Raw genomic sequence first — 26,807 nt, 5'->3', positions numbered from 1 at the left:
TTCTATTTTTAAAATATCAACTTGAAAAAAGTCTGAGAAAACGTTACCGATGTCTAAAAACAATGCAAAAATTAGTACTATCATGCCTATTAAAACATTCTATAAGAATAATAAATCGAAAAAATAGGCGTTCTTATAAAAAGCTAATCTGATTAAATAATATTGCAGGAAATGGTAAGGCGGTACTGCAGTTCGTAGAAGAGCAGACGAAATGTTTAGCAGACAAGAAAAATCAAACTAGCTATACATGTAAGTATGAACTGGTTAATTTATGCAGTTTTCAATATGGCCCGTTTCCATCAACATTTGCACGTTATCACACAATAGCAACTAATATTTCTAGTTGAAAAATATCTTTATTCAGAAATTAATTCAATCCACATTTGGTACAAAACTGTTTATCAATGTTCTATTTTTAGAAATGTCGCATTTTACTTATTGTCGTCTGCAAAATGTTGATGGAATCGACCGTTATATTTATTTTAGCACTAGAACAATATACATGTAGAAAGAACCAAAAGTGACAAACATTTTCATACATGTCTCCTATTTCAGTCTGTCTGAACAAAATTGAAATACAAAATTTATTTTGTATATTTTCCCAAACGGCAAAAATACTGGCACTGTGACATTTCAAACTTAAACGTATGTAACTTTTTCATATTTTTCAAATGAGCAAAATATTAGCTTAAGTTAAACCAAAATAGACCACTCGATATGCACGTGAATATCGTGCAATAAAAGAAAACAACATGCAGACATATTAAAATGTTCAGACTGACCAACAGAAACATAAGAATATGTATGAGAATGTCTATCTAATTGTTTTGATCAGAGATATCATGTTACTAAATTTAAATTGAATAAAATGTACATGTAAATGATTATTAAGGTATAAAGTCATTGATTTAGTCGGAAACAAGACCCAATCGAAAATGACGATATACCTCAAATTTGCAAATTTGTCAAAGAGAAAATCGAAGGCCTAGTTCAAAGCAATTCTGTATGCCATACGAGTTACAACCGTTTCTCACCCGGCCCTCTAAATATGTATTTGGCACATGTTTTTAAGCATCATAGTAAAAAAGAAGTACAAAATATCTCTGAACATAAACAGTGTTATTCACAGCAAACAAGACGAAGTCTATACTCTTTTCAGATTGTTAGTGATTAACATAAAAGTGCATTTTCCCACTATGTAGATACATGTATATACCTAGCGCAGGATCCGTCCATGGTCGGTAATAATATTTCCCTGTTTTTATTCTATCTCTCAAAACAATACGTTAGTTTTCATATAAATCTATTATGTAAAGTTGTAACTTATTCTCATAACATAATTTTTACGAATTGATATTCTTACGCCACCCTTTTAATGAACTTTGCAGATAGTCAACACATAGCTACATATATTTCGAAAGACGTAACACAATACATTGCAGCACCCATTGGAGCATGCTTTTTCAGAGTTTCGGGCGTAATTTTTTTCCATTTTATCAAGTAAGACTTGTACATAAAACAAAATACCATACTCGTGTGGTTTCGGTCCTTTTCTTATATATTTCGGTTATTATGGATAATCAGCGAACTGTTCCGATTATTGTGAAACTCACGGACAATATAATTGATAACCATCTTAATAATGAAGGCTTAATTCTGGGCAAAGGACGTACCTCCGGAAATCCTTGAAAGAAATTTAGGATATCTTGTAGGGACACATTAAAAGGGAGGCCCCGCATTACGACCATGGATGGTCCCGTGTTAGTAGTGAAGTAAGTCTGTGGTGAAACAGGAGGTGTAGGGTACCAGTAGATAATCTGTGGAAACATGGCTGGTCTGGGTGCAGCAGCCGCTATAGGTGTGATCCCCTGCTGGAATGGCGAGGCATACATTGGCTGTGGTATGTGGGTGAAAGGCAAGGCTGAGCTGAATGAATTGGCAAGGTGGTTCGTCGATACGCCTGGCAGTGATGGCAATAATGCTGTAGTACCTAGAAAATAAAATCAAAGTACTTAAAGTATTAAATTAGATGCAGAAAGCAAGACTATAATTTTCAGTTTTTCATTAGTTAAAAATCTAAACCATTTATCAATGAAAACGAAGAAACATTAAAGCTATAAGAATGTGTTACTTAAGCATGATCAGTTAATCTAATAGTTCATTGGATGTTGAACTGTGTAGCTCACAGTTGTCCCATATGTATATGTTTTGTCCCGGAAGTTATTTTTCTTTAGTGTTATAAAAATTGATAACAATAATTCATGTCCGTTTGTATATAAGTTTTATATATATATTGTGTTATATGTTTGATATATAATTCAAATTACCAGGTGAAATAATCTGTCGTTGAATAATTGGCGAATGGGTGATAGTTGGTACAGCGGCCTGATGAGCAATTGGAGTGACTGGAGACAGCGTTGGTGACGTAATTCCGTGTGTCAGAACGAGGTTCATGTCCTCCCCGGAGCACTGAATGACCTCAATGACGCGCTTCTTTCCCGCGTAAATAATTTGTCGTCTGTGTCGGTTAATTCCGGTAAGCTGAGCTGCCTCCTCGGAGCTCATCTGAATGAATGCTTCTCCCGAAGGTTCTCCCTAGATAAATCAAACAACTCAAGGATTAAACCTTCGTGCAGTTTTTATTAAATTGTATAAAAAGAATTTATAGTATTTGATTTTGATCTTTAATAAGTATGATTTGATTTAAAGATAAATATTTATGAATATAAGCGAGATATCCTAAAAAAACAATTCATAGACACATTTTCCTCGAATTACAAAACATTCTGTTAGGACACTAACACATAGAATTTTCAAAATATATACATGTATATAAACACAATGCTACAATACCACAAAATACATGAAAAAAGTAATCTTTATTTAACTAATAACTATGATTACCTGTGCACTGTATACCATGTGGACACCTTGGTACACAATGAACTGTGAGAATTCTCCAAGAAAAGATAAAATGTCTGTGACTTGTGACCCGCCTGGAAGATTGCGCAGACGAATACAATCTTTCTTTGTCCCACTTGTAATTAGAGACTGTGGAATGTATGGCAGTGCAGTCTGGGGTGGCAACTGTGCAATAAGTGGCGGAAGAGCAACCTGGCTCTCCTGGGGTTCTGGGTTTCTTGGGTCCATGCTTCTGTTTAAAACCTTCAAAATGGAAGTGTAAAGTGTTGCAGACTTTTCATTGGTTCCAAAACGATACCGAGATTATTAATTTCACTTAATTAATATGCATACTTTGATTATTTAAATGTAATTCATTGAGTTATTTATTAATTCGATACGAGCATCTCCTTATATGTAATATATTTCCAAAAAATAAGTTTTAAAACATTAACAGAAAATCGTATTTTAACATCGCTTTCAGTCAACAGTAGCAAGATGTGGAAAACCTTCCCCGCTAGCAAAGTACAACATCTTTATTTACATCAACAAAAGGATGTTTCAATAATTCAATTCTAGCCATGTTCAGTGATTTTTTCACCTTTATATAACGGATGTCTATATAAAGTGAGGAAAATCACCGATGTTCACAAACAGCATATTTGCTAAGGCGTTAAACACTTAGGACCATTTTTGATTGTGTTCTTTTATTATTATTGTGACTGTTGTTTATATTTTTTTGCTGTTGTTGAGGAGAGAATTTTCAAAGTAACTATTATTGCAACACCCTTTCAGTGAAAAAAGCAAGCAATAGAGTGACGTAGAGATGTGGGGTGTACCTGCTGAACCTCGGCCGTGGTAGATTTAAACAGTTCTATATAACGAGTGCCCATAATGTCCCTGTGCTTTTTCAGTGCTTTATCAGCCTCCTCCTCGGTCGGCATTAGGACGAAGGCATCTCCGGTGGACCGTCCGTCAGGATAGTGCACAAACAATATACCATCTTCGCCATCTAAAACGTCACAAACGTTTGGTTCCCTTGCAAAGAACTCGAGCTGGAAGCCAAATACATAACCAAATGCAGTTAGATGGAGTAAATATAGGTGAATAATCTATTGCTGATATTTTTTTACAAGTAGATCAACCATGCAAACCAGTGAAGCGATTTTTTTGTATCTGGCTAAATCTAGTCGAGGCTTCCCCATCACACGTCATTTTCTATATATAGCACGTGACCATACCACGTGGCGTGGCTGAGTCTCGTTCCGGAAGTGTTTGTAATAAACCGATGATTTAGAAACAAACCCAAGCACGTTCGTCAGTAAACAACGGTGCTCCAAGAAAACAAAAAGACGGTAAGTGTGTATATAATACAAATCTAGCAACGCAATCTAGCACAAGCCGTACCATCATATGTAACATAATAACATGATTTAGTAATTTCAACTGTAAACTATGTTTCTAAAGTAAAATGGTAAAATGATTGATGACCATTTATATGATGAAATGGTGGAAAACGAAAATTGATATGAACCTAATGAGAAATGAATTATCTTGGTATCAAACCAAATAAAGTCTTTAATTTTATCCTGTACTTTAACCAAAATGTATATTTATTAATGAGATATGTTTCTTGTGGAAAATTACTTAAATCGTTCGAGTGTAGAAAAAAATAACCAACACATTTAAACACAAAACTTAAACATTAACAGAAAAAAAAGATATATGTACATGTAGATGAAAAAGTCTGTACCAAATGTTAAGATATTGACTAGTCTACCACTCAAAAAAAAAAAAAGAGTAATAAAACCATTTAACTGATCAAGAACTGTTGTGTTAATGTTAATGGACATATATTGTTCACCGTTCATACATGGTGCATATGTTGTTTTAAAAAAGGCATTTGTCTCACTGGTCATATTGACAGGCTGTCAACCATCTTTAAAAATCAAAGAAGTAACTTGAACGAAAAACACCTGTGAAGATGTACTAATAGAAAAATAAATATTTTGGAAAAAATGAAAGGAGTGTAATACATTAAGAAAGGTGCTGATTTGCTAAAATTCAGATTAATTTTAATAGTTTAAAGATATTTATGACACTATATACCTCTAAATGATGATTTTTTTTAACTGTCATAGCCCTTAACAATTATCTAATAGCACTTTGCCATATTTTAACAGACAAAAAATGTACCTTGATAAGATTTTTGTTTAAAAAAAAACCCAAAACATAAGAGATTTAAAAAATACATGAACTCTAACATAAAATTGCTTATCATTTCAGAGGACATTTCTATATGTTTATCTAGATTATTGTGTAGAAAAGTGATACTATAATAACTGGTTGACGGCCTGTAAATTCACAGCCTCCACCTTATTTCGCCCATGCACAAGAGTAGCAGAAATGTAGCTTAGAATAAGGTGTCTCTGCTTCGAACAACTGCCTGAATATTTTAAGTACTCAAATCACCCACTACCAAAAATAATCGTAATTACAGGGGTGGAGTTGTTACTAATGTCATTAAAGGGGGAAACTGTGGAGAACATCTGTGCTAATGGGAAAGCCTCTCTGGGTACAATAACCACGTGACACCTACAGTGTTACTGAAAATAGTAAATAAATTTAAAGATCCAGCCCGATTTGTTTATGAGATATGATGATTGAATTGAAGACGGCCATATTCCCTTGCACGAGGCACTCACGAGACAGCCCTGCACCATCTTAGTTCCTGCAATATGATTGGCTGATTTTTTTTCTATCACCTCATTACCATATCCAATATGGCGACCAAAACTCTAGAACCGTAAGTCCTTGTACCACACTCTGAGTACCATATCATAGACATAGTAAGCCTTCCCTAAACTTACCTTCACTTACAAGAGTAAGATTTAGTTTGTTTTTATCAATCGTAATATGTAACCATGATAAAGTGTTTTCCATTCGGCTGAAAATTCAATACAGGAATGTCAGAAATATGTTCCTATTTTCTAAACTAATACTCAGTTCCGCTTAGCAGAATATTTCTGTCAGTTGTTTTGCTTCTACACTCTTACAATAAATTTTATCATATTGCCTTTTGCTGAAGAAAAATTAGTATTTGCTATGGTTTTTTTTTTAGTTATTTTTTACTTTCAATATTTTTAATATTGTATTCTCGAATGCCATTGCTGGGTTCCTCTTTCAGTCCTTTAGAGATTTTTAAAATTTAATTAATATTTGATACAAATATGATCCTTGATCAGAGGTAGGTAAAAACCAAACCTCTTTGATGTCAACATAATGTTCATTACAAAATGTTTTAATTTTGAATAACATAACACCCATTGACAAATATTCAAACTAGTTACGACACTGTTACCCCCCTTTAGCTGAACGCACGAGAATATCTAAAATAGCAGTACAGTAAGTATTACACATTTAATCCTGTGGATAAAAAACTTTTTTATATGGCATTTTTATAACAATGGTCAAAACGGAAGGATAAAAGCTACAAAAAAGTTATTCTTTATATATGCTATATTAAGGAAATAAGTAATAAAATGTCTGCACATTATGAATAGGTCTTATATGTGATATTAAACCGATGAACTTATAAATGTTAATTGTGGAGATAGCATGTAATTATCATATAATTTAAAATAATCGTAATTTGAATGCCACAAACATTTTCGAGAAGTGACTGTTTATGATGACAGATGGTTTAACTTAATTCGTTATTATAGCATAATTTCATTATTCTTACAACTTAAAACATACATTTCTTAAATATAATGTATAAATTAAGGATGTTATAATATATTTATATGGGGTTTGCTTTGAACTTACCACTTGTTGTGTTGTAGCTGTGAACGGCAGGCCGCGCATGCGTATTATGACTTCACCGCCACGTGACAAGAATGCTTGGGCCTCTGAGTTACTACCTATAACAATAAAGTAATTTTACATTAATACAAAATTCATAAATTGATGGGAATAACGACTGAACTTAATAAAACTAATGCAGGACATAATTGACACTATGTAAGTGTATTCACTATGCAAGCAGTTGCTCTTAATTTTGCTTCTTTTTGTTGTTGCCGAGGTTTCAAGAACCTTTTTTTATATACATTTACGAAAAAACATACAAAACATTCACCAATCATGGAAAATATTATATACACCAGATTTTGTATATATACAAATTTATCGACCTGTCAGTAAAAGGTAATTAACTGTTTCCTGCTACAAAATCGATACAAGAATAATAAAACAATATGTATCTTGATGTGGTATTGGTGGCAGATGGCATGAAATGTCGTTAACTTTATGCTACATGTATATATCAGGCTATTAAACACATCATTTACATAAAGCAAACTTTACATATGTCACTGTATAAAACAAATAGCGTGTATATAGAATTTTCTATTGAACACGTTTTCCCTTTTGTTTTAAGTAAGAATTTGAAAGCATATTCAAAGGTATTTTTTGTACCTCCAGCAACGTTTAGGAAGTCCTTTCCAGTTGCTTTGTAGACTTCAATGTATCGTTGACCTATATGATGTTTGTGTCTCCTTATGGCAAGATCTCTCATTTCTTGATCCTGAAATCTGACTAGAGCTTCACCATTTCGTCTTCCCTGCGGACTTAGACAAAGAGCTACACCACCCCTAGAACGATTAATGCAATTTGTTAGATATACGGAAAAGCATCAAAATTCTTAAAACATATGGTATCAAGTTAAGATTTGATATCTTAAAGAAGGAAATATGTGAAAATAAAAAGTATTTCATATAAATAGAACAAACTGTAGCTTCATTAAAACAGCCTGCCTTAAAAATCACTGTATGACGGTCTTTTTCATTATATTTTATTAATAATTACCAATTTATGCAAGTGTAATTTATATATATGCATGCATGAATTATTCATGGAGCAGAGAAAATGCAAATTTCTACCAATATATCAAAGTGTCAACGTGGTTTCCGAATATACTGTAAAACTATTCATATTGACTCACTTTGCAATATTTAATCCTTTAAAGAATCTCGCGATATCTTGGTCCGATGATTGCCATGGTAACCCACGTGCTCGTACTACGACCTCATCATCAACAATATCTGTTTTACTACTGTAAATTTGAAAAAGAAAAAACACGTCAAAGACACGGAAAATAAAACAAGACAATAAATAAAAGAGATATGCTCTGAAATAAATACAAACTTTATAGAGATCAAATGTTTGAATGAGAATTATGCAACTCGACGGAGTCTTTTCAAAGTAGCTGTTTATGTAAATGTATCCATAGGGGTTTTCCTTTACAACAAACATTTGTTTGATGTTTGTCAACAGATAACATAGATTGAAAGCTTTAGAAAAGAATATCTTCATAGTATAAATTAAGAGTTCTTGGCAAAACTGAAAAAAAGGTATCGGTTTATTGCACCTATGTTCGTTATAACAGAAGCAGACGACAACAACTACCATCATCTCGTTTCTAAGGAAGCTTGATTAATGTCCGATAACAGATGGGTGTACAAAAGACTTTTATTGACTCTTGATGCATTAACCAGGAAAGTTTTTCTCTCTCAATTTTTCATCAATTCAAACAAGATTTAATTAGTCTTATCAGACGTTTGTGACACTGTATCAGACGATATTAGCAACATAACTGTTGTCACGGCACTGACAGAGTGTCATAGAATATAATATGTCAATACGATATTGATAGATTAGAGTTACGTGTCCTTGTTTTTTAAATTATGAAAGTCAGTAGTCTAAGAGAGAAGCAATATCATTGGCTAATTGACATTTCAAAGCAGCCAATCAGATTCAAGAAGTCAAAATTTTAAGTTCTATTTGTAAAAGTCTCAAAAGGTTATTATTTATTTGACAAGTGACTTTGAAAGTGACATTGTACTTATTAATTACGTTCTCATGTTATGATGGATGATTAAAATAAACTTAACTTCTTTTTAAAGTTATTTCATTGCCCCTGAATTCACAAATAATTTATGTGTTTATTATGGAAAGGGTAAACTGTCAAGGGAATTGGTTTTAAAATAAGTCTTGTTTTATATGTTAAAATATGCAAACATAATTATAAGTATTAAGGAAACCTAGCTCTTGATATATAGTATTTGAATCAAACGTTAATATTTCCAATTAAATGTCAACGGCATTTTTTTTTAAGTTAAGTTTAACAATACTTACCATATACCGGGTTCCAGTCGTTCGTTAACAACATCCGGTTCTGTGAATATGTGACCTGAAGGGAATGATAATAATCAACATAAATATTTACGGACTTCTTTGCCGTTTTAGGTTTTCAAAATATTTCTCTTCTTAATTTAATTATGTATATTTGTTTATAAATAAAATATAGTGAGCTTCTTATCATAAACAGCGTTTTGGCTGTTTTCTTTTGGTGCCCATTGTTTTAACAGAAGAAATGCTACTATTTTTAGAATAAAGATATAAAAAAGAAGGTTACTTTAATAAAATATGAAAGTATGAGACGATGCTATTTATAGAATAATGATGCTAATAATAAAAGGCATTGTATTTTACAGAATAAAAATGCCAAAACTGAGAGGCAGTGCTATTTGATTAAGAATAATGAAGCTAAAACACTTTTATTTGTATTAAACCTTCTAAATGACAGAAAATGCTATTTTTAGAATAACTTACCGTCCACGATGAGTCTTTGTATAAGAGATGCCATTTCTTGACATTGTTTGATGCCATATTCCGATGATTGGTCTTCCTGTAAACCTAAATCTGAGCAATGTCGTCAAGGAAACCAAATTTACGCCATATATGCCAAAGCATTTATATAATAACAGTTGAATGTTTACTATTGTGCACATAGAACATCGTCCCTTTTAAATTAAAACTTTCAGTGAAAGTTCAGTTAATCAAAAAATTAACAAAGAACATAATCTTTCTTTAATAGAAAACGGAGTTAATCGTGTTTATTTTTTACAAAAATGGAAAACACAATGGAAAGGCCCATTGTTAGGTGCCTTTGTTTTTTAACAAAAATGGATCAGGAATTCTTTAGTAGCATTGTATAAAAAATATTAACACATACCATGGACTCTTTACTTCTTAAATGAAATACATCTTTTTTATTAATATATTTTTTAGTGAAATTTGAAATTTTCTTTGACCAAAATTATGACAAACAAAATAATAGTTTATTAATTTCAACGTGTTTGATAGCACACACGCTAACCGGTAGTTAATTTCTAAGCCGCGGAATGATATTTGTTAGTTTTGATACAATCTTAAAAGTCAAATAAAAGAAATTCCGCCTATAGTTATACAATAACATGTTTGCACTAAGCATATTGACATAAAAATGTCTATCGTATAAAGTTACCCCTTTATGTATTTAACATACAAATGTAGAAACACAAAATGGACTCCGATTTTTTGTCTCTTTTGTATCGTATTTTTGAGACACCTTTGGTCTATTAAATAAACCTGAAACCTTTGATCGTGCAAATGAAAATTGACTCACTGATTTATACAGGGCAATTATGATTTAACATTCTTCTAAAGGAAATAAAATTAATGTATATAAGTCTAATATATGCATATGTATATACAGATTTTACAAAAAAATAAGTGTTTAAAATTGGGTCACTGGTAAAAAAAATCGAGGGAAAAGAAAGACACTGATATTTTTATTTGCTTTGGTCTTCCCAAGGGTAATCAATAAGTATGCACATATGAAAAAAAATGCATAAGTCGCGAAAACCGGTAAGAAATTGCGTGACCTAAAAGTAACTATTTTACAAAGAATAGTATCTAAGGAATGTATATGGCTATATTGTTAGTCTATGTACATGATGTCGCATCTAAACAAAGTGATAAATAGTTACTGCGGGGTGTTATTAAGTTACAAACGGTATGTGCCAAATACATTTATATATTTTGGACAGTTGAAAGTTTCACCTGTAGTGAAGGACCTATTACACGTGCACCTTTGGTCTGTGAAGTCAAACGAGTGTTCTCGACAGTGATAAATAGCCAAATTACAGTCCGAAGTGACTACGCAATGAAACAAAAACCAAACAAACCAAATAAAACCACAACAACGTCAGATCTCGCACTTAACACGGTGGTATTAATTAATGTGCATGTATGTTTTGTAAATTTGTGTGTATACGGAAGTACACGGAGAATAAAACCGCTCATAAAATGAAAACATTTCCTGTTGGCTAATATATATATATAAATCAAATGGCCATAACTTTAATTTGCGTAAAACAAACAGACGATTTTGCTTTGTATTCACTAAAGTTTAGACGGAAATAACTTATTTAAAAATAGGTATTATGCAATGAAGAAAAAAAATATAATAAAAAAATCGTCTGCATACTATACAATATTACGACAAAACAAAAACTGGACGGACACAACTGTCAGGTTCCCTCACGAACTTATCAAGCCAAATAAGTAGCAAAGACATGCAAAATGCAAGAAACAAAAGTAATTTGCATTTGTACATGAAAGATATTGCACAATTTTCTGCTGAAAATGCAAAATTCTTTTTTTTTAATAAAGATATATTTCTTTACAGGTTATTATTGCAATACAAATCTTTTACTAAAAACCAGCAAAGGAGCTCTTGTTTGTGATATAATTATGGGAAGAAAAGGTTGATTAGTATCTTTAGTCTTATTTGGTATCGAATGAACCGATCTTTTACGGTCTCCGAGATTAGTCGAAGACCCATTGTTTTAACGTACGGTGTTGATATATTGATACTGGTAATAAACTGGTTATAAACAAACACATATCGTCATAAGATCAGGTGTAAAAAATATAACCTTATTAACACAACACAGGCCTTGTTATGCTTATACAATTATGCATAGAGGACTAACTTGAAACAATAGACCATTATGACTGAGCATGAATAAATAATAATTCAACATAAGACAATAAATCGCCCATATACGTACGGTGTAATGCCAGGGGTCATGTCAAATATACGAAACAAGAATAAATCAACAATGTAATATGTGTGTACAGCGGTGATATTGTTTCAATACATTTTTTGTATACAAGTGGGACATAAACGAGTAAATAGTTGGAAGGGACGTCTTCGTTTTGTTTGAATGCACAAAACAAAACGTAGCTGAAAAGAGTTTTTTTATTTTGTGAAGATGTATTCGGCTACGATAAAAATCTTTTAAATTCCTCTTTAAGTTAAGTAAACAATGAATACAATAGCAATTTTCTGAAGCATTAAGGAAAAAATGAGAACAAGTGTTAACAATGCCAAAAAAGTATAATAGGGTTGAATACCACTAATTGTTTCAATATAGATACCAAACTCGCTCGAAAGAATTAGAATTTGTAAAAAAAAGACACGGTAGTTTATCAATACATGTATTGAGGAAAAAAGATCGTCAGGTTGTTCGTTTTGTTTTGATGTATCAGTAGACTACGATCTAAGATGTCCAATATTGACAATTTGTGATGTTTGATTGTATATAATGATAACAAAATGACAATCACTAAAAAAGAAGTGTCAATAATGAAGTGGCCATATCAGTCAGATTCGCAGGGGTCCCGACAGAGCGTTCTTTTCAATGGTACATAATATGTGTACATTTTAAAACAGAGCGGTGCAGACGACAATTCATGTTGGGTCGCAGACGACATTTTCAAGCGGCGTTCGTGTTATTATTAGTCTCAGCAGAAACTGTGGGAACATTGGTCTTTGTAATTAATATACATATAAAACTAACGGTGGTCAACTATAGTTTCAAATTACTTGTGCGAAATGTCGTATTTAATTTGCTAATGACAGTAAATGTCCAAAGGTCAAATGGACATGTCATCTGCATATTCGGTGACACTTTCCTTCCATGTTGTTGACACAGAAATGAAAGCAACATGTCGGTCGTTGTGTTCGTATTAATTCTGAAATTCTGAAGCAGACGATGTAATTGAGAATTGAAAGCACGCTGACTTTGTTAAATACATGTAGTTATCAATCTTCATGTATAATTGAAACGAACAATTAATGTTTATTGATTGTCCTTCCGACAAAATTTAATTTAATATTTTCTCCCATTCTTCTATACATGTTAAAGAATGGAAATACTATTTCACATTAAATCCTTAAATTTGACGCATCTCTTTACATACTAAGAAATTTCATTTTTTTTCTTGCTTCATAAGCAGATATGATTTGCCCTAAAAGAGCCCAATGAGTCCCGAGAATTAATAATGTCACACAAAGTTGCATACATTTGTCGCATTATTATTCAATTTTATTCTAGTCATACACTAACGGCACTTAAAGATTAATAAAATACAATCTAGCTCCGGTTTTGTTCTAACGTGAAATTTAAGAAAAGTCATTTCCTAACATCATCTGTCATTTCTGTTTAATAATAGCTGCAGCATCATATAAGTCAACTGTTTTCCGTCATATTTTTGGTAATTAGTCCTCAAATATGTATTCTTCACGTAGGAGAATATTTAAAATTGGCCATTCATTTCTTTCCGACGCCCTTTATATGACACATATGAAGGTATTATGATCGTATCAAGACATTTTTATGCCGAGCAATTTTAGAACCGAGCAATAATAAATCAGTCGACATCCATACTGTTGAGCCATTAATGAACTATCTATTTAGCAGACGACAATATGTGGGCATGACCTAAAAGAGGAAATAAAAAACCTGCATGCTACGGTAATAAATGTGAAAGTGATACATGTATCAATTATTCATCATTATTTAACATAATCGCATCAAAAATGATGCAATTAGTAATTCCAACGATGCAGCTAAAATAATGCTAGACACCGTCTGTAAACCTCTATGTTACACTGATCGAGAAGAAAATGAAATCTACCATACGGCGACTAGCCCTAGAACAGAAATTTACAATGGGTAGCAAAGAAATTGTATCATACGAAGATGTTCACAATTTGGAAGAACATGTACCTTGTGAAGCCACATATATTTTGAAAATGACATTTTGCAGCATGATTCAAAATATTTTGATTGCATTTAGATTTTTCAATAGCAATATCCATGCAATTGCTATGAGCATTACTTGTTTATACAGGGGACCTTTTAAACAGGAAGAAGTATGTACAAATAAGATAGAGTGCTTGGCAGGTAAACTATTGCGGGGACAAAACAAACACCAGCATCCAAACTACACTGGAATGATGTAGGGGAAAATGGAGTCAATTTGATATCATTAAAGTCCGCTATCGAGACATTACCAAAGTTAAAAATAGACCCAGCTGGAAGCTTGTGGAGAAACAAGCTTGTGGAGAAACAAATATTGGACAAGGAAAACAAAACGACAAAAAGAAGCAAAAGATCAAGCAAATGATCAAGTAAATGGTTGAAACAAATGCGGTCCATGTGTTCACCTTCATACCAAGGCCATTTGTTCTTTTGTTGCTCGAACTGGAAACATAGGGCGAAATTATATATATGTATATTCTAACCGTATGAAATAAATAAAGATGCTATTGTCGGACAAAATTTATTACCAGTCTAAGGACCATATGGTACAGAACTGAAGATAAACGTGCTTGACACGATATTCTTATAAGCACGTATGACTGAAATTAAATATAATATTAATGTTTGATTAATTTAACTTGGTAATACGTTCATACACACACATATATATATTTGTATTTGATCACCTTTCACCCCCTTATTGAGCCTCTTTATGCATAAGTTAAAAGGAAAATGTAATATACTGGTCATATCGCACATGAATCAATCTAAGTCAAAGCAACAAGAATATGCCTGGGGGTAAAAAAGGGGCAGAGAACTCGAGAAAAAAACAACAAGTTTATAGTTTATCCATTAAAAGCTACGAGATTTATACTCATCCATGCACAAAGTAAGAAGTAGTAACCGCGAGCAAATACAATGTATACTGTTTTACCAAACGAAACATATTAAAACAAAGCCTGCGGCTAAAATGTTAATTTACCATCGTAAAATCTAACGATGTATAAAAATATGCTTTAGGTAAAATGTAATTAAACGCGAAAGATAAGACTTTCAAAATGACATTAAAAGTTTCACCAAAAATAATAAAGCGCTATCTCTTCGGACTGCGGAAATATCGATAATGAATTGGTCAATATTTGCAAATTAATACATGTCCGTATCACGAGTAAGATCTTAACAGTCATTCGTCTCTTAGTATTTTTTGGTCATCTTTTTATATTTTTTTATAAGTAGACTTCTATATGTTAAACATAATAAAATGAACAGACCAGCAAAGGTAAAATAGCTAATTAAGCCACATTATTGTCGACCCGTGTCAATAAACAGAAGAAGCACGGCAAATTACATACATGAACAATCATTTGCTCTCACAAAATATATGTACATGTAACGTGTAACTGTGGGTAGAACTTTGGTGCATTTCAATTTTTTGGCTACTGTATCACTTCAGAAGTCAAACGGAAAATAGTTTCTGCTCGAAGGACTGAACTTTTTGGTGATAACAGAGTTATCAAATTGCAAATTTGGGGTAGAATTGCCAAAATTAGAGCAAGGCCTTTTTACAACTGTATGGTCGAATGAGTCACTATTTTGGTTTAAATATTTCTCCTTACTTTTTCGACAAAAATCAATACATTGTTGCGCCCTTATGTGGCGTTTATTTATAAAATTAACTCTACCTAACAACCACACATTTTCAGGTAGTCAATATTATACAGTTTACCAGTAAAGTAACGCTAGGGTATAACATAATTATATTACAGAGTAATCTATTTCCCTGGTAACATATACCCGTTTCACCAATCAATCAATATGAAATATATAGCAACCTCAGACTCCATTAAAGTTTCATATGTTTAAGTAAATGTTAATGAAGCGTTAAATAAAATTGTATCAGTGGATACCAGTATGTGGTTCAAATACGTAAAAAAAACACACATTAAAAAAGGCTGTTTTCAGATTTAAGATAACTATGTTACCTAAATTGGGTGATTAAATATTTTTATTGAATTATCTTTGCTTATATATTCAATAAATGGGTCCGACAACAGTGGACAGGGTTAACCCTAGAATGGGAATTTAAACTTAAAACATTGCGTTAAAACGCAAAATCTTTAACAGAAAGTTGTGCAGATTTCATTTTAACCTCAGAAGATCTTAAATGAAGAGCAATATAGCGATATTCAATTAAAAAAGAGACTTATACATTTTTATCTTAAGAACCCTTTTTATCCCACTTAAAGCACCTCCTTAAACTGTGCTGGAAAAAAACCTCTGCACAAAACACTATACTATATACCCATCTGATCTATCTTATATAATGGAAACCACGAACTGTATTGACGGAACTGTTTATAATCGCATTTATAAGCATTTGTAGATAAACTTTTGATACCCACCGGCCTTCGGATGCCAGAATTACTCGCTACCGTTGACAAAAAAGATAAAAACGTACGGTTTAATTTCTGGCTCAGGTATTGTCGAGGGTTAAATTTATGCGTCAGCAGTCTTTGTGAACTTATGTGACATTTTTGGTCAAGATAAACAAATACAAATCTTTGTCTGGATAGTTTAGATTCTAATTTGTATATTTCAAACAAGGCCGTCCTTTTATGTGGAAGACACATACTTAGATTGCCGGTGTTTGAAAAGAAAAATTGAATCTGCAATCTTTCTTATCAGGATACCACAAAGAAGAACAAGAGGCTGCACCAAGTAATTCAAATACCCCTTTCAACATTCTTCAATTTACACTTTCAGGAAGACTATTGCTCAAGCAAAAAACATCATCGGAAATTAGGACAATGAGCGAGTAAGTCATGTGATGATTGTTCATGCCAAATATAATTGAAATTCGATAAAAGCGTCTTAAATGCCAAATTCGATTAATGCATAAAATACAGACATACAGTCGGACGAACGGTTGCAATAACTGTGCACTAACATTTCTTTAGCAAGTTACGAAGAAATAGTATTTTGTAATTAAGTCCAACGAATGCAGACTAAATCGTGTAAATACGTCAGAAAAAAATACGTTATTTCAAGTACATATGTCTACAATAAAAGCGAATGCACAACATTGTCATTTCCTGTCTGTTTTTAAAAGTTAACTAAAACAAACTTTTATACAGAATTCATTATTAAATGATGTCAAAAATAAACCGCTTTTCTTAAACCGGAAGTCACGATTCAAGACTAAATGAACACTAGGACTATAAAGAAAGTGCAATGAGTTAAATTTAACTATTTAAAAATAATTTCAAAGCGATGAAAGAGCACATGGCTTTATGTACTTATCTATAATAAACCTTAATGCACTGATCTATATAAAATGTGCGTTTTTGTTAACTTTTTGTATATACAACTTTCTGGACAAATTGATATTCAATGCGCCTTTGAGGGACCGTAGAAAATTTTAATCCCCGTAATACTGTCCGCAATGAAAAGCCGCCATATTCATTTAAAAGAAAATGTTTTCTCCTTAATCCCCACTAAACAAACATGGAATTAACTGCTTAAAACATCTTCATACATTTGCTTGTGACACGCTACTTGTATACATTAATCTAATTTCACGCCGAGATACCCGTCTTTTGGGGGTAAACTGCAATGAAATGAATATTACAAGTGTTGGGTCACCAAAGTTGCGCATGCCCACGGTCAGAAAAATAAGTGCTTAAATACAAGATAACGAACAGCTAAATATGTACAGTTTTTGAATGACTTAATTTTACTTATCTTTATCATATTTTAGATACGTAATTATTTTAAGAGCGATCATTGAAACAGTTGTCGAAAAGCGACTGCATTTTCAATCTTGTCCTTATTCAAAAAAGAATCATTTAGTTTTAATTTCACCAAAAGAACTTTAAGTACGAAAAAAATGTATTCTGCAGTACACATTTGAAGGAAGTTTCTTTTAAATATTTCAAAAGCTTCAGAGTTTCAGCATTTTAGAAAACAAACCCAAGTAACGATTTATGCCAAACAATGCTAAATTATGTCAAATATGCATGTTTTGATTGTTTTTGAACAGTCGATTTGTATTGGACCATACGGTACACCATAATTTTTTTCGTAGAGTGAAGTCATTTCGTATGTTTTGTTAGGTTTTTTTTTTGCTTTCTTTTCTTTCAGTCACTTTGTTGTTGTTGTTGTTTTCGATTTTTATTGACGGTGTAAACGTAAATGAAATGCCTCCATGCTTATGTATTGTAACTCTTAGTTACTAGGGTATCACAACACTAGAACAATCATACGAGTCAACCATCTAGAAAACTTGCTCAAAACTACCTTAACTCTTCCCCCTAATGGAATGCAAACACCCGTATTTTTTGCACACGAACAATTGTTATAAGTTATGCTCTCTCACGCAATCTTTTATGTCAAGCAATCAAGTAGAAAATATCATAGTAAAATGCCTATTATATTTAAAAGATTTTTTTGTCATTTCGCTAGGTTTCGCTACGCCTTTTAAAAAGCATTCTTTTGTTTTTGCTCAACTTTTTTCTCTCTTCGTGTCTTTTGTAAAGCTTAATCTTAAAGACTATCTCTTGTTTTTGTTTAGCATTGTATGAAAAACGCGACCTATTGGCAGTGTCAAAGAACAACATACCAAAACAATCCACTCGGCCGGTGTTATCTTAAGTTAATCATGTAATTAAAACTCGCAAATACTTTTCTCTGCTGGTAAAGCATTATTTATAGAAAAGAGAAAAGAAAGAAACCAACTGAAAGAACAAGAGCGTTTACCTAACTACTCGATAATTTTGGAATGTTAATTTCAAAGCATAAAAAGTCTTTGTGCTTTTGAAATGACAATAAAAATATTGACCAAATTATAATAAGTAAAAGTATTATAAGTATGACTAAACAAGTCTTTAGTAGCAAATTTGCATTTTTGTTGAATGATTCCGAACATTTTCAAACAATGGTAAAAAGCGAAAATAAAGACGACCCTAGAACGGGAGATAACGCTGAACCATTGTCTTTTGAATGGAGTAATTATGACATTTAAAACTAAATAAAGCTTACTTACAAAAGTATATATCTGAGTCAGATAAAATCGTGCAAGATTTAACATGTTTCAATGACCCTATTCCTCGCAGACTTTGACTCAAACCGAATGACACACACATTTTTAGTTCATACGCATTGAAGTACATGTATTTAGTATTCCAATGCATGCATAAACTGAGACCTTCTCGCATCTCTTTTCAAAAGAAAAGAATTTTAATGAGGGGATAAAAGCTGAAGTGGAGAAGTCAAGCTTGTTCTTGGATAGCAAAGAGTTGACCAATCAGCTTTCGGTATTAGAATCCTTTACTCTACAGATAATATGAGGTCTATGAAGGAATTGGACATGTTCATTGGATGTTGAATCATCAAATAATTTGCACTAGCGATTAAAAGTGACCCATCACCACTTATCTACAATTCATACTCACCAATGTTTCCATAGAAGAAAAGGACCAATGCCCCCTTTTCTCAAAGAATGAATTCTATTTTTAGCACTTTATGACCTTCACAAAAAGGTCATTCCAAACACTTTTCTATATTTTTTTTTCAAATGACAACAAAGGATACAATCTAACATACTTTTGATGTTCGTAATGTTTTCAGCTTTGTACATTTTCACAAATTCTTTTCTGACGTCATAATATGAGAACAAGTATTGTGGTAAGGTAATGTTTTTATTTCCACATTCAGGGTGTAACGCTTGTCGTATATGATTTGGTCCGTCGGTAGCGAGACAAAACGATTTTCCGCCATGGTCGGGGTGAACACCTTTTGAGACAAGGAATCTGTCGAACTGCAAAGGAAGAAATGTTTTTATTTACAGTACGAGTTTTTTCTTAAGCCATGTAAAATGAATAATTATATAAATATACTTTTAAGAACGCACACCTGAGCAGAGCCACTGAAGTATTGTCAGGTACCTGGATAGCTTCCTTACATGAAAGACTCCCAAAGACTCTGCCGGATATGTACCCATAAAGGTGAAAAAGATGGAGTGCAAAGAAGTGAAGACAAACAAAACATATCAAAATGTAGGCAGAAAATGTTATATTATATACCGTGCCTTTAGTATTTAAAACAATGTAATAAAATAAACATAAAAAAGTCGCATGTAACCATTATTATTTGCCAGTACAAATGTGTACTAAAAACTGAAAATCTTGTAGTGAACAAATTACAAATGTACATTAACGAATCAAACCTAACAGGAAACTTTATATTTCCAGTTTTAGTTGTCTTACTGAAGGAATTCACCTGAATAAGAAAAACAATTGTGTGGGGATTTTGTATGATTTAAGCTTGAAGGGGAAATAAAATAATCGTAACTGAACATAACTTAACAATACAACAAAAATTACAACGTGTCATGCAACGTGCGTGAGGATCGATCCACGTAAATTCGTGGTATCTCGGAGACCGTACTTTCCGAAACCAACACTCATGCATTAAAATTTCAACAATATTGTATACACGGTGCATATATAGTCGTGGCGTCCAGTCAATATAACGCCGTAACGGTTACCAAAATTAACGTAAATGATAACGTACGTCACTATTCAAGAAAATTGATACATTTATTGGACTTTTAAGATACCAATTGAATACGGTCATGACTGTCGAGGGAAAAACACCGGGACGGGAGTTTTTAAAGAGTCTTGTTAATCTATTTAATTGCGGTTTTGTTTTGGGAAACGCCGGGTGCAAGAAAAATGTCCATGATTAGCCTTTCCTATATACAACAGATAAAGACATGTGTAAAAGTTTTGTAGCGTTATTTAAGGGTTTCTTTATCTACTGCTCTTGTAAATTTCACTAAACATGGACAATGGTGTATTATAAACAGATGTATTCAAAAGTTAAAACTGTCTGACAAAAGAAGGGGGAAAAAGGAACAAACGATGAACCGAGTTCACGATTTTAACATAAACTTTTCTATTTTTGGACTAAATGCAAGTTTAAGAAAAGGAAGCTATGTTTCAACAGCATTTGATCAACTGAATACATTTAATAGATGCAAATACAGAGGTACACTGTCTTGTCAGATGCGCGCCTTCAATTAACATCGACAATCTGACGTTAATGACAAAACGTTTATTTAATTAAGTCTTAAAACTAGTTTCTTTTTTTAACTGTCAATGTGTACAGGCGATTGGGCAATGTCCCCCCCCCCCTTATTTTATGAAAAATTAACGTCCCATTTAAAATAAAACACATACAATTTCCTTATATGCATTCAGTATTTATCATTTATAAAAAAAAGACAGCAATATCTGACACATTACGAATGACTTTAAGATAAGTATATACATTAATATATGCGTATAAAAAAACCCTAAAAGTCGCATTAATTATACAGCCAAATCTACTTAAGACAAAGTTTATACAAAAAAAAGTCCACTGATACAACGAATCGCACTTTTAACATGATTAACAATTTGACAATACATCAATTTAAGGAAAAAAGTCAACAATTTTACAAATCGTCATAATGTCTGAGGCGATTAGTAGAATTTTCTTTTCTCTCTGGCATTCTGAGCAAATAAGCGAAAAGTATACATCAATCATAAATTTTTATTTCGGCTTAACTACTTTCCGTGATGTGTTACTTTTCGGGATTAGATATTTATTAGGCTCAAACCGTGCTTTGAAGTCCCTTTCACCGAGTCGCAAATGTTTATTTAGCAAATTATGAGATCAGCGTAGATTAGTTAAAGAAATGGGAAAATTCAATTAATAATAAGTTGCTTATAAAAACATATTATGAAGTATTCGAATATACATTTTAGTTTATAACTTAGGTATATATACATGTATTTGCAGATCATTAAGTCTGTGGAAAGTATATTAAATAGGCCATTTTGATTATTAAAGATAAGAAAACTACTACTTCCGATTTTCTCTTCTTTAGCAAATTATTTTATGGCAAACGTCCCTTTTTAGCCAACAAGGCCCAATCTTTGACAAGTAGAATGCCTTTATGCAGATTACCATAAAGTCAAGAGAAGTAAAGGCCAAATGTCACGTGACAAAAATTAATAAATGCAGCGTTTGCCTCAAAGTATATTTTCACCAACTTAAAATATGCTAATCTGTTCTCCTCACAGTTAACTAAATAGCAGACGAGACTAAACCAAATGTTGCCCAGCATTGTTCATATACGGTATTGACTAAAAAAACTCAACAACGAAATACTGTTTGAAACCTCATATCTCTACTTGTAAAATACATGTGTTACCACTGCAACATATTTTCCCTTTGTTTTGTATGGACAATATCTCGTTTGCTCTGCCATCATCTACATATAAATTCTCTTATTCCTCCGCGGTATTTAGCCCACGAGCGACAGCTTTCGGCAAACGGTGTAATATAAAAGCTAACGGTACATCGGAAATCTTTATAAAGTCAATAATCGTGCAACAGGTGATAGGAACACTGGGATGCTGGATGTTTGAAGAGCCGCCACGCTCGTTTTTCCCCCGTTAATTACTCTAACGCTTTGAGATATTTTAATTAAACAGTTCAATATTTATTGGAATAAAGTGGGTTTAAGAAGCTTTTAGGCATAATTTTGGGGGAAGATTTTCCAATTGATATAAGCCATTGTATTCTCAGACTTATTATTAAAAGCTGTTGCTTTGATGGTGCCGGCAGGTAGAGAGTAGGTACAGTATGGTCTGCTGTTTAACCAGACGTGGATCATTATTTTCTACCAGCTTCCAGCAAGTGGCCGTGCTCATTATTAATTTTTTACAAGATTTAGATTTTGTATTCAAATTGTGCATAACAAAATTTTCTATAAATCTGCACATGTATCAAATGTGATACACAACCAATTTGCTATTTACATTGTTTTTATATTGAAGAAGACATCAAAAGATGGTTTAGTATTTTCTATTATGTTGGAGGCATTAAAGCATTATGCAATAAATGAATGTTTATAGGCTTTGAATAAAATATGCACGGTCTTATATTTTCGTTATTAAAATGCACTCATTTCCCCCAAATCTACCATTAAACACCGCAATCCATATATACGACACTGACGACATGGTCTGTTGGCACACTTAATGCAATTATTAATCACATTCGTTATTTCATACACTACAAAAACAACCAAACTACATTATAACCACTAACCAAGGGCGGTGTGCCATGCATTTATCTACTTATGATATTTACAAAGTGTGCACGTACCTCATCTAAAACATGGTCGAGTGATTGAGCATTTTTAATGATATCTTCATCCAGACCCGTTTCTTGTTTACAGTCCTCTGTGATGACGGTTTCCGACAGCTCATTTGGCGTCGGTCGGCAGTAATGTTGTTGTACTGCTACGACCTGAGAGCAAGAAAAAAAAAACAAGCTTGATAAAATAGCATTAAATAGCAATTATTCCAATACAATGTATCGTTATTTTCTATAATGCATATAAGCCTTATTGCATGTATATTTTGTGTCATATGCAGAGTCTAGAAGTTGGAAGGAAGGCTCGTACCTATGCTTATTCATATGTAGTAATTCTCTAATTGTTTAAATACTGAGCGTTATATTAGCCCTTATCCTGATGGATTGGAATGGAAACTTGTCCTCATTTCAATATGGAACAGCTCATTTGAAAATCAAGGAATTCAAAAATCAAAATATAGAAAATAGGCGACCAACAGTAAGAGCTTCATCAGATCGCACGGATGACACAGGCTGGCCTGGCTTTATACTGGTGGCAAAGGCCAATCACTTTCGGTCCCAGCAGGTTAAGGGTTAACTCATTTACAAATATACATATCAAATTGTACAGCGATTTCTCCTGTACAAAACGAAGGTTCTATGTTTTCTGCTCACATAAATCATATTTAGTCGGAACTTTTCGGTCTTTTCCGCCAAACTTTCGAATGAGTCGTGGTGAATCATTTAGAAAGAGCATAGCTCTATTTAAGTCACTTGACTTAATTCAATGACATAATAAATGACAGGTAATTGATTCACAAAACGATAGGTTTTTTTGTCTCTTCCGGTGTCAATATTTCAGTACAAAAAGCAAGAGGGATTAATTTTTGGCCTCTTTTTCATTGCTACGCTTAAGACATTTTGAATAGGGCAAAAAGTACGACGTGAAATTTGTGACATTTTACACAAAAAGCTTTGTAAAGATGCCCTGTTGTTCTTTCAATACAGATATAGCGGATGAAGTGAAATTATCACATTACAATACATGGATGAACGGTCAACACCATCATAATATTGTAGCAAAAATATTAGAATGTGTGACAGCTTTGGGGCATACATTCTTTACATTTAAAACGCATTATGTATTCAAACATGGTTCGGTGGCTTCCCGACAGATTTTTCGTACATTGCGTTGAAAATTTATGATTAACTGTCAAATGTTTTCCGAATAGGCAATTCGATTTGGAGAAGTGTAAAATGTAGTTGGTGTTTAAAATTTCATGCCGATATGCAAATGTGTTCTGGTTTGATGAAAGCCTGTTATAAATGTAACTTGTTAGACACTGCGATTAAAATGATAATAGCGGTCGGAAATCGAACAAAAAAAAAGTTAAAAAATTTAATGCCAGTAAAAATGATTGTCGTTTTATTGCAGGAATCCGGTATCGTTTGAAGAACTTTTAAGAGAATATGCAGATTCGATTCTAATTAAAATTTAAAATAATGTTTGAAAACAATCTCATAAATTAAGTTGCTGATTTGATTCGATATTGATTAAATTTTTGCACTGCATACGTACAGATATGATATATTGCAAATGTAGAGAAAAGGTTTATAAAAAATATAAATTGTCATCATAATTTCCATGTAATATAAATGCAACAAAAACGATGATAACAAATAACAACCACAAAATAACAATATAGCGCTGCTAAATAAACCGTTAGCATCAAATTTTAATAAACATGCACTGAAAATGAAATTTATATCTAGAAAATAATAAACCAACATTTTCATTTGTTTGTATGCCGTGTGTGGGTTCATGATTAATTAAAGTGTACGTTGCACGTTATGTTATATTAAACACCTTGATCAAAACTAGTTTACGGCAAAGTATGGCCTAAAATTAAATTTGATACAGTGTAATCATTTCTGAATCGATTCAATACAAAGTCAACAAATTATCACGTCTAAAATTTCAAGCTACCGCCACTAGAACTGTATAAAAACGTGTAAACTTATCAAAATGACAGACTTGAAATGCCTAATAATTGTACAAATCCCACTGATAAAACATGATCCCAAATTCCGAGATAAAATAAGCGGATTTTATGTAAACAGCCTTTAAATCTACCCACGAGTAGCATATTTTTGGTTTCTACCTCAGTGAATTTGTGTGAAATTACAACTAAATTTAAAAGGGTAGGGACAAATTAACTTTAACAGACCGAAACTGCCATTGAAATAGAAAATACTTCAGCCGTAATTTGGTATAATCAATCTAAAAACATTAAAGCGACGTACATGATTAAATGATAAACATAACACTTGAAAAAAACACTTGAATATTAAAAAACACATGTATATAGTGCGTTAAAACTGAAAACCGGAAATAAAATGTGTACATACCTTGTTATTAGGTAAATCATATAATAAATATGTAAATAATACTATTTGCTCTTCGTCAACACCGAGTTCTTCACCATTTTTTCCAGCAGACGCACAAAATAAAACAACCAAATAAGAAGAGTTGGTCATATTGTTAATTTCACTAATTTTCATGTTTATTTCACTTTTGTCAGTCACTTTTCTCCATGAAAATACATGTAAACAATGTAAAAATAATGTTCGTCCGTTAAAAGTAATAAAGGAAATGTTGTGTACACTTTACACCATGTGAAAGATATCCCAGCCTTTTACCGTCAAAATAAGACACACATTCTTATTGGTCCGTGCTTAAAAACGTGGCGATGAATACAGAGGATCGCCACAGGGGATCCAATTAAGGCTATTTTACAGGTAAATGCGCTCAGGTGAAACGAACAATAATTTTACTGCTGGAAGTTATTTAATCGCTTATATCTGTCCATTTGTTGATTGATGCTTGAAGTGATAAAAAATATAAATACAGGATGTCGTAAATAAAACAAAAAAGTTTAATCGCTGTATCAAAATATTATTAAAATATCCAGCTATATCTATATCTAAAAATACATCAGTGTACCCCTAATAGAAAAACAAGAAAATGCGTGCGCATGAACAGTAGTTACCGGAAGCTGAAAATGGCGCCAAGCTGTTACAAATTAATGTCTATTGCACAGGACAGAAATAAAATGGAGTTTCATGTAATAGAAAACAACGTGTTACCAAAGGCTGATATATATTTATACAATAATGCTGGCGGACATTCAATTGCTATATTTCTGAAGGAAAATTTCCATAATTGCAGATTTTACGACGAAGTGGAAAATGTCAACGTAATTTACTCACTGTATGGAAGTAGTTTAAAGATCATAGCAGATTAAGCATGCATTACTGAGAAGTAGATAGCTCGACTCAAAAAGCCATTGCTAACAATGCTTTTAGTTATCACGCACAAGTGTGATTAAACAAAGATCTGCCTAGTCAATATGCACATATATTGTAAATACACGGCGGATTACTGTCTTTATGTATACAGTATAGAACAGTAGATCAAATAATATACATCAATAAATAATTGTTTTATGTTCCCGGGTGGACCAAATTACTTAACGTTCAATCATCTGGAAATTATCATAATAATTATATTAATATTTGAAAATGCTGAAAAATATTATTATGTAATATTTATGTTTTTTTGTTGTTTTTTTTTACAACTTTTATGTCATTTTTTTCAGCCCCAAAGTTCTTCCCCCTAAATTCCACTGCCTATCTCGAGCATGATATGGAAAATAAACCGTT

At 32.5% G+C, this 26,807-nt stretch overlaps 1 protein-coding gene across 2 annotated transcripts in view; it reads right to left on the bottom strand.

Annotated features, from left to right (window-relative positions):
- LOC132742795 (epithelial splicing regulatory protein 1-like) overlaps positions 1-25,957 on the bottom strand; it is a 32,698-nt gene extending 6,741 nt beyond the window's left edge. Inside the window, exons 1-12 of one of the 2 annotated variants that reach the window (XM_060731273.1) lie at positions 25,494-25,957; positions 23,115-23,258; positions 19,488-19,713; positions 9,574-9,663; positions 9,097-9,151; positions 7,904-8,014; positions 7,378-7,553; positions 6,730-6,824; positions 3,741-3,956; positions 2,905-3,165; positions 2,328-2,595; positions 1,674-1,990 (exon numbers count right to left, since the gene is read on the bottom strand). In XM_060731273.1, coding sequence (XP_060587256.1) covers positions 1,674-1,990; positions 2,328-2,595; positions 2,905-3,165; positions 3,741-3,956; positions 6,730-6,824; positions 7,378-7,553; positions 7,904-8,014; positions 9,097-9,151; positions 9,574-9,663; positions 19,488-19,713; positions 23,115-23,258; positions 25,494-25,646 — 2,112 coding nt within the window. In that variant the 5' untranslated portion in view covers positions 25,647-25,957. The remainder of the gene's footprint in view (positions 1-1,673; positions 1,991-2,327; positions 2,596-2,904; positions 3,166-3,740; positions 3,957-6,729; positions 6,825-7,377; positions 7,554-7,903; positions 8,015-9,096; positions 9,152-9,573; positions 9,664-19,487; positions 19,714-23,114; positions 23,259-25,493) is intronic. The other variant, XM_060731274.1, reaches the window with a different exon arrangement.
- Positions 25,958-26,807: the final 850 nt, after the last annotated feature.

The sequence above is a fragment of the Ruditapes philippinarum genome, unplaced genomic scaffold, assembly GCF_026571515.1.
Source record: "Ruditapes philippinarum isolate M1 unplaced genomic scaffold, ASM2657151v2 ctg57_1_1_1_1, whole genome shotgun sequence".
In the NCBI taxonomy this organism is placed as follows: domain Eukaryota; kingdom Metazoa; phylum Mollusca; class Bivalvia; order Venerida; family Veneridae; genus Ruditapes; species Ruditapes philippinarum.
The sequence above is the reverse complement of the archived record's forward strand: the minus strand, read 5'-3'. Positions and strand labels throughout refer to the sequence as shown.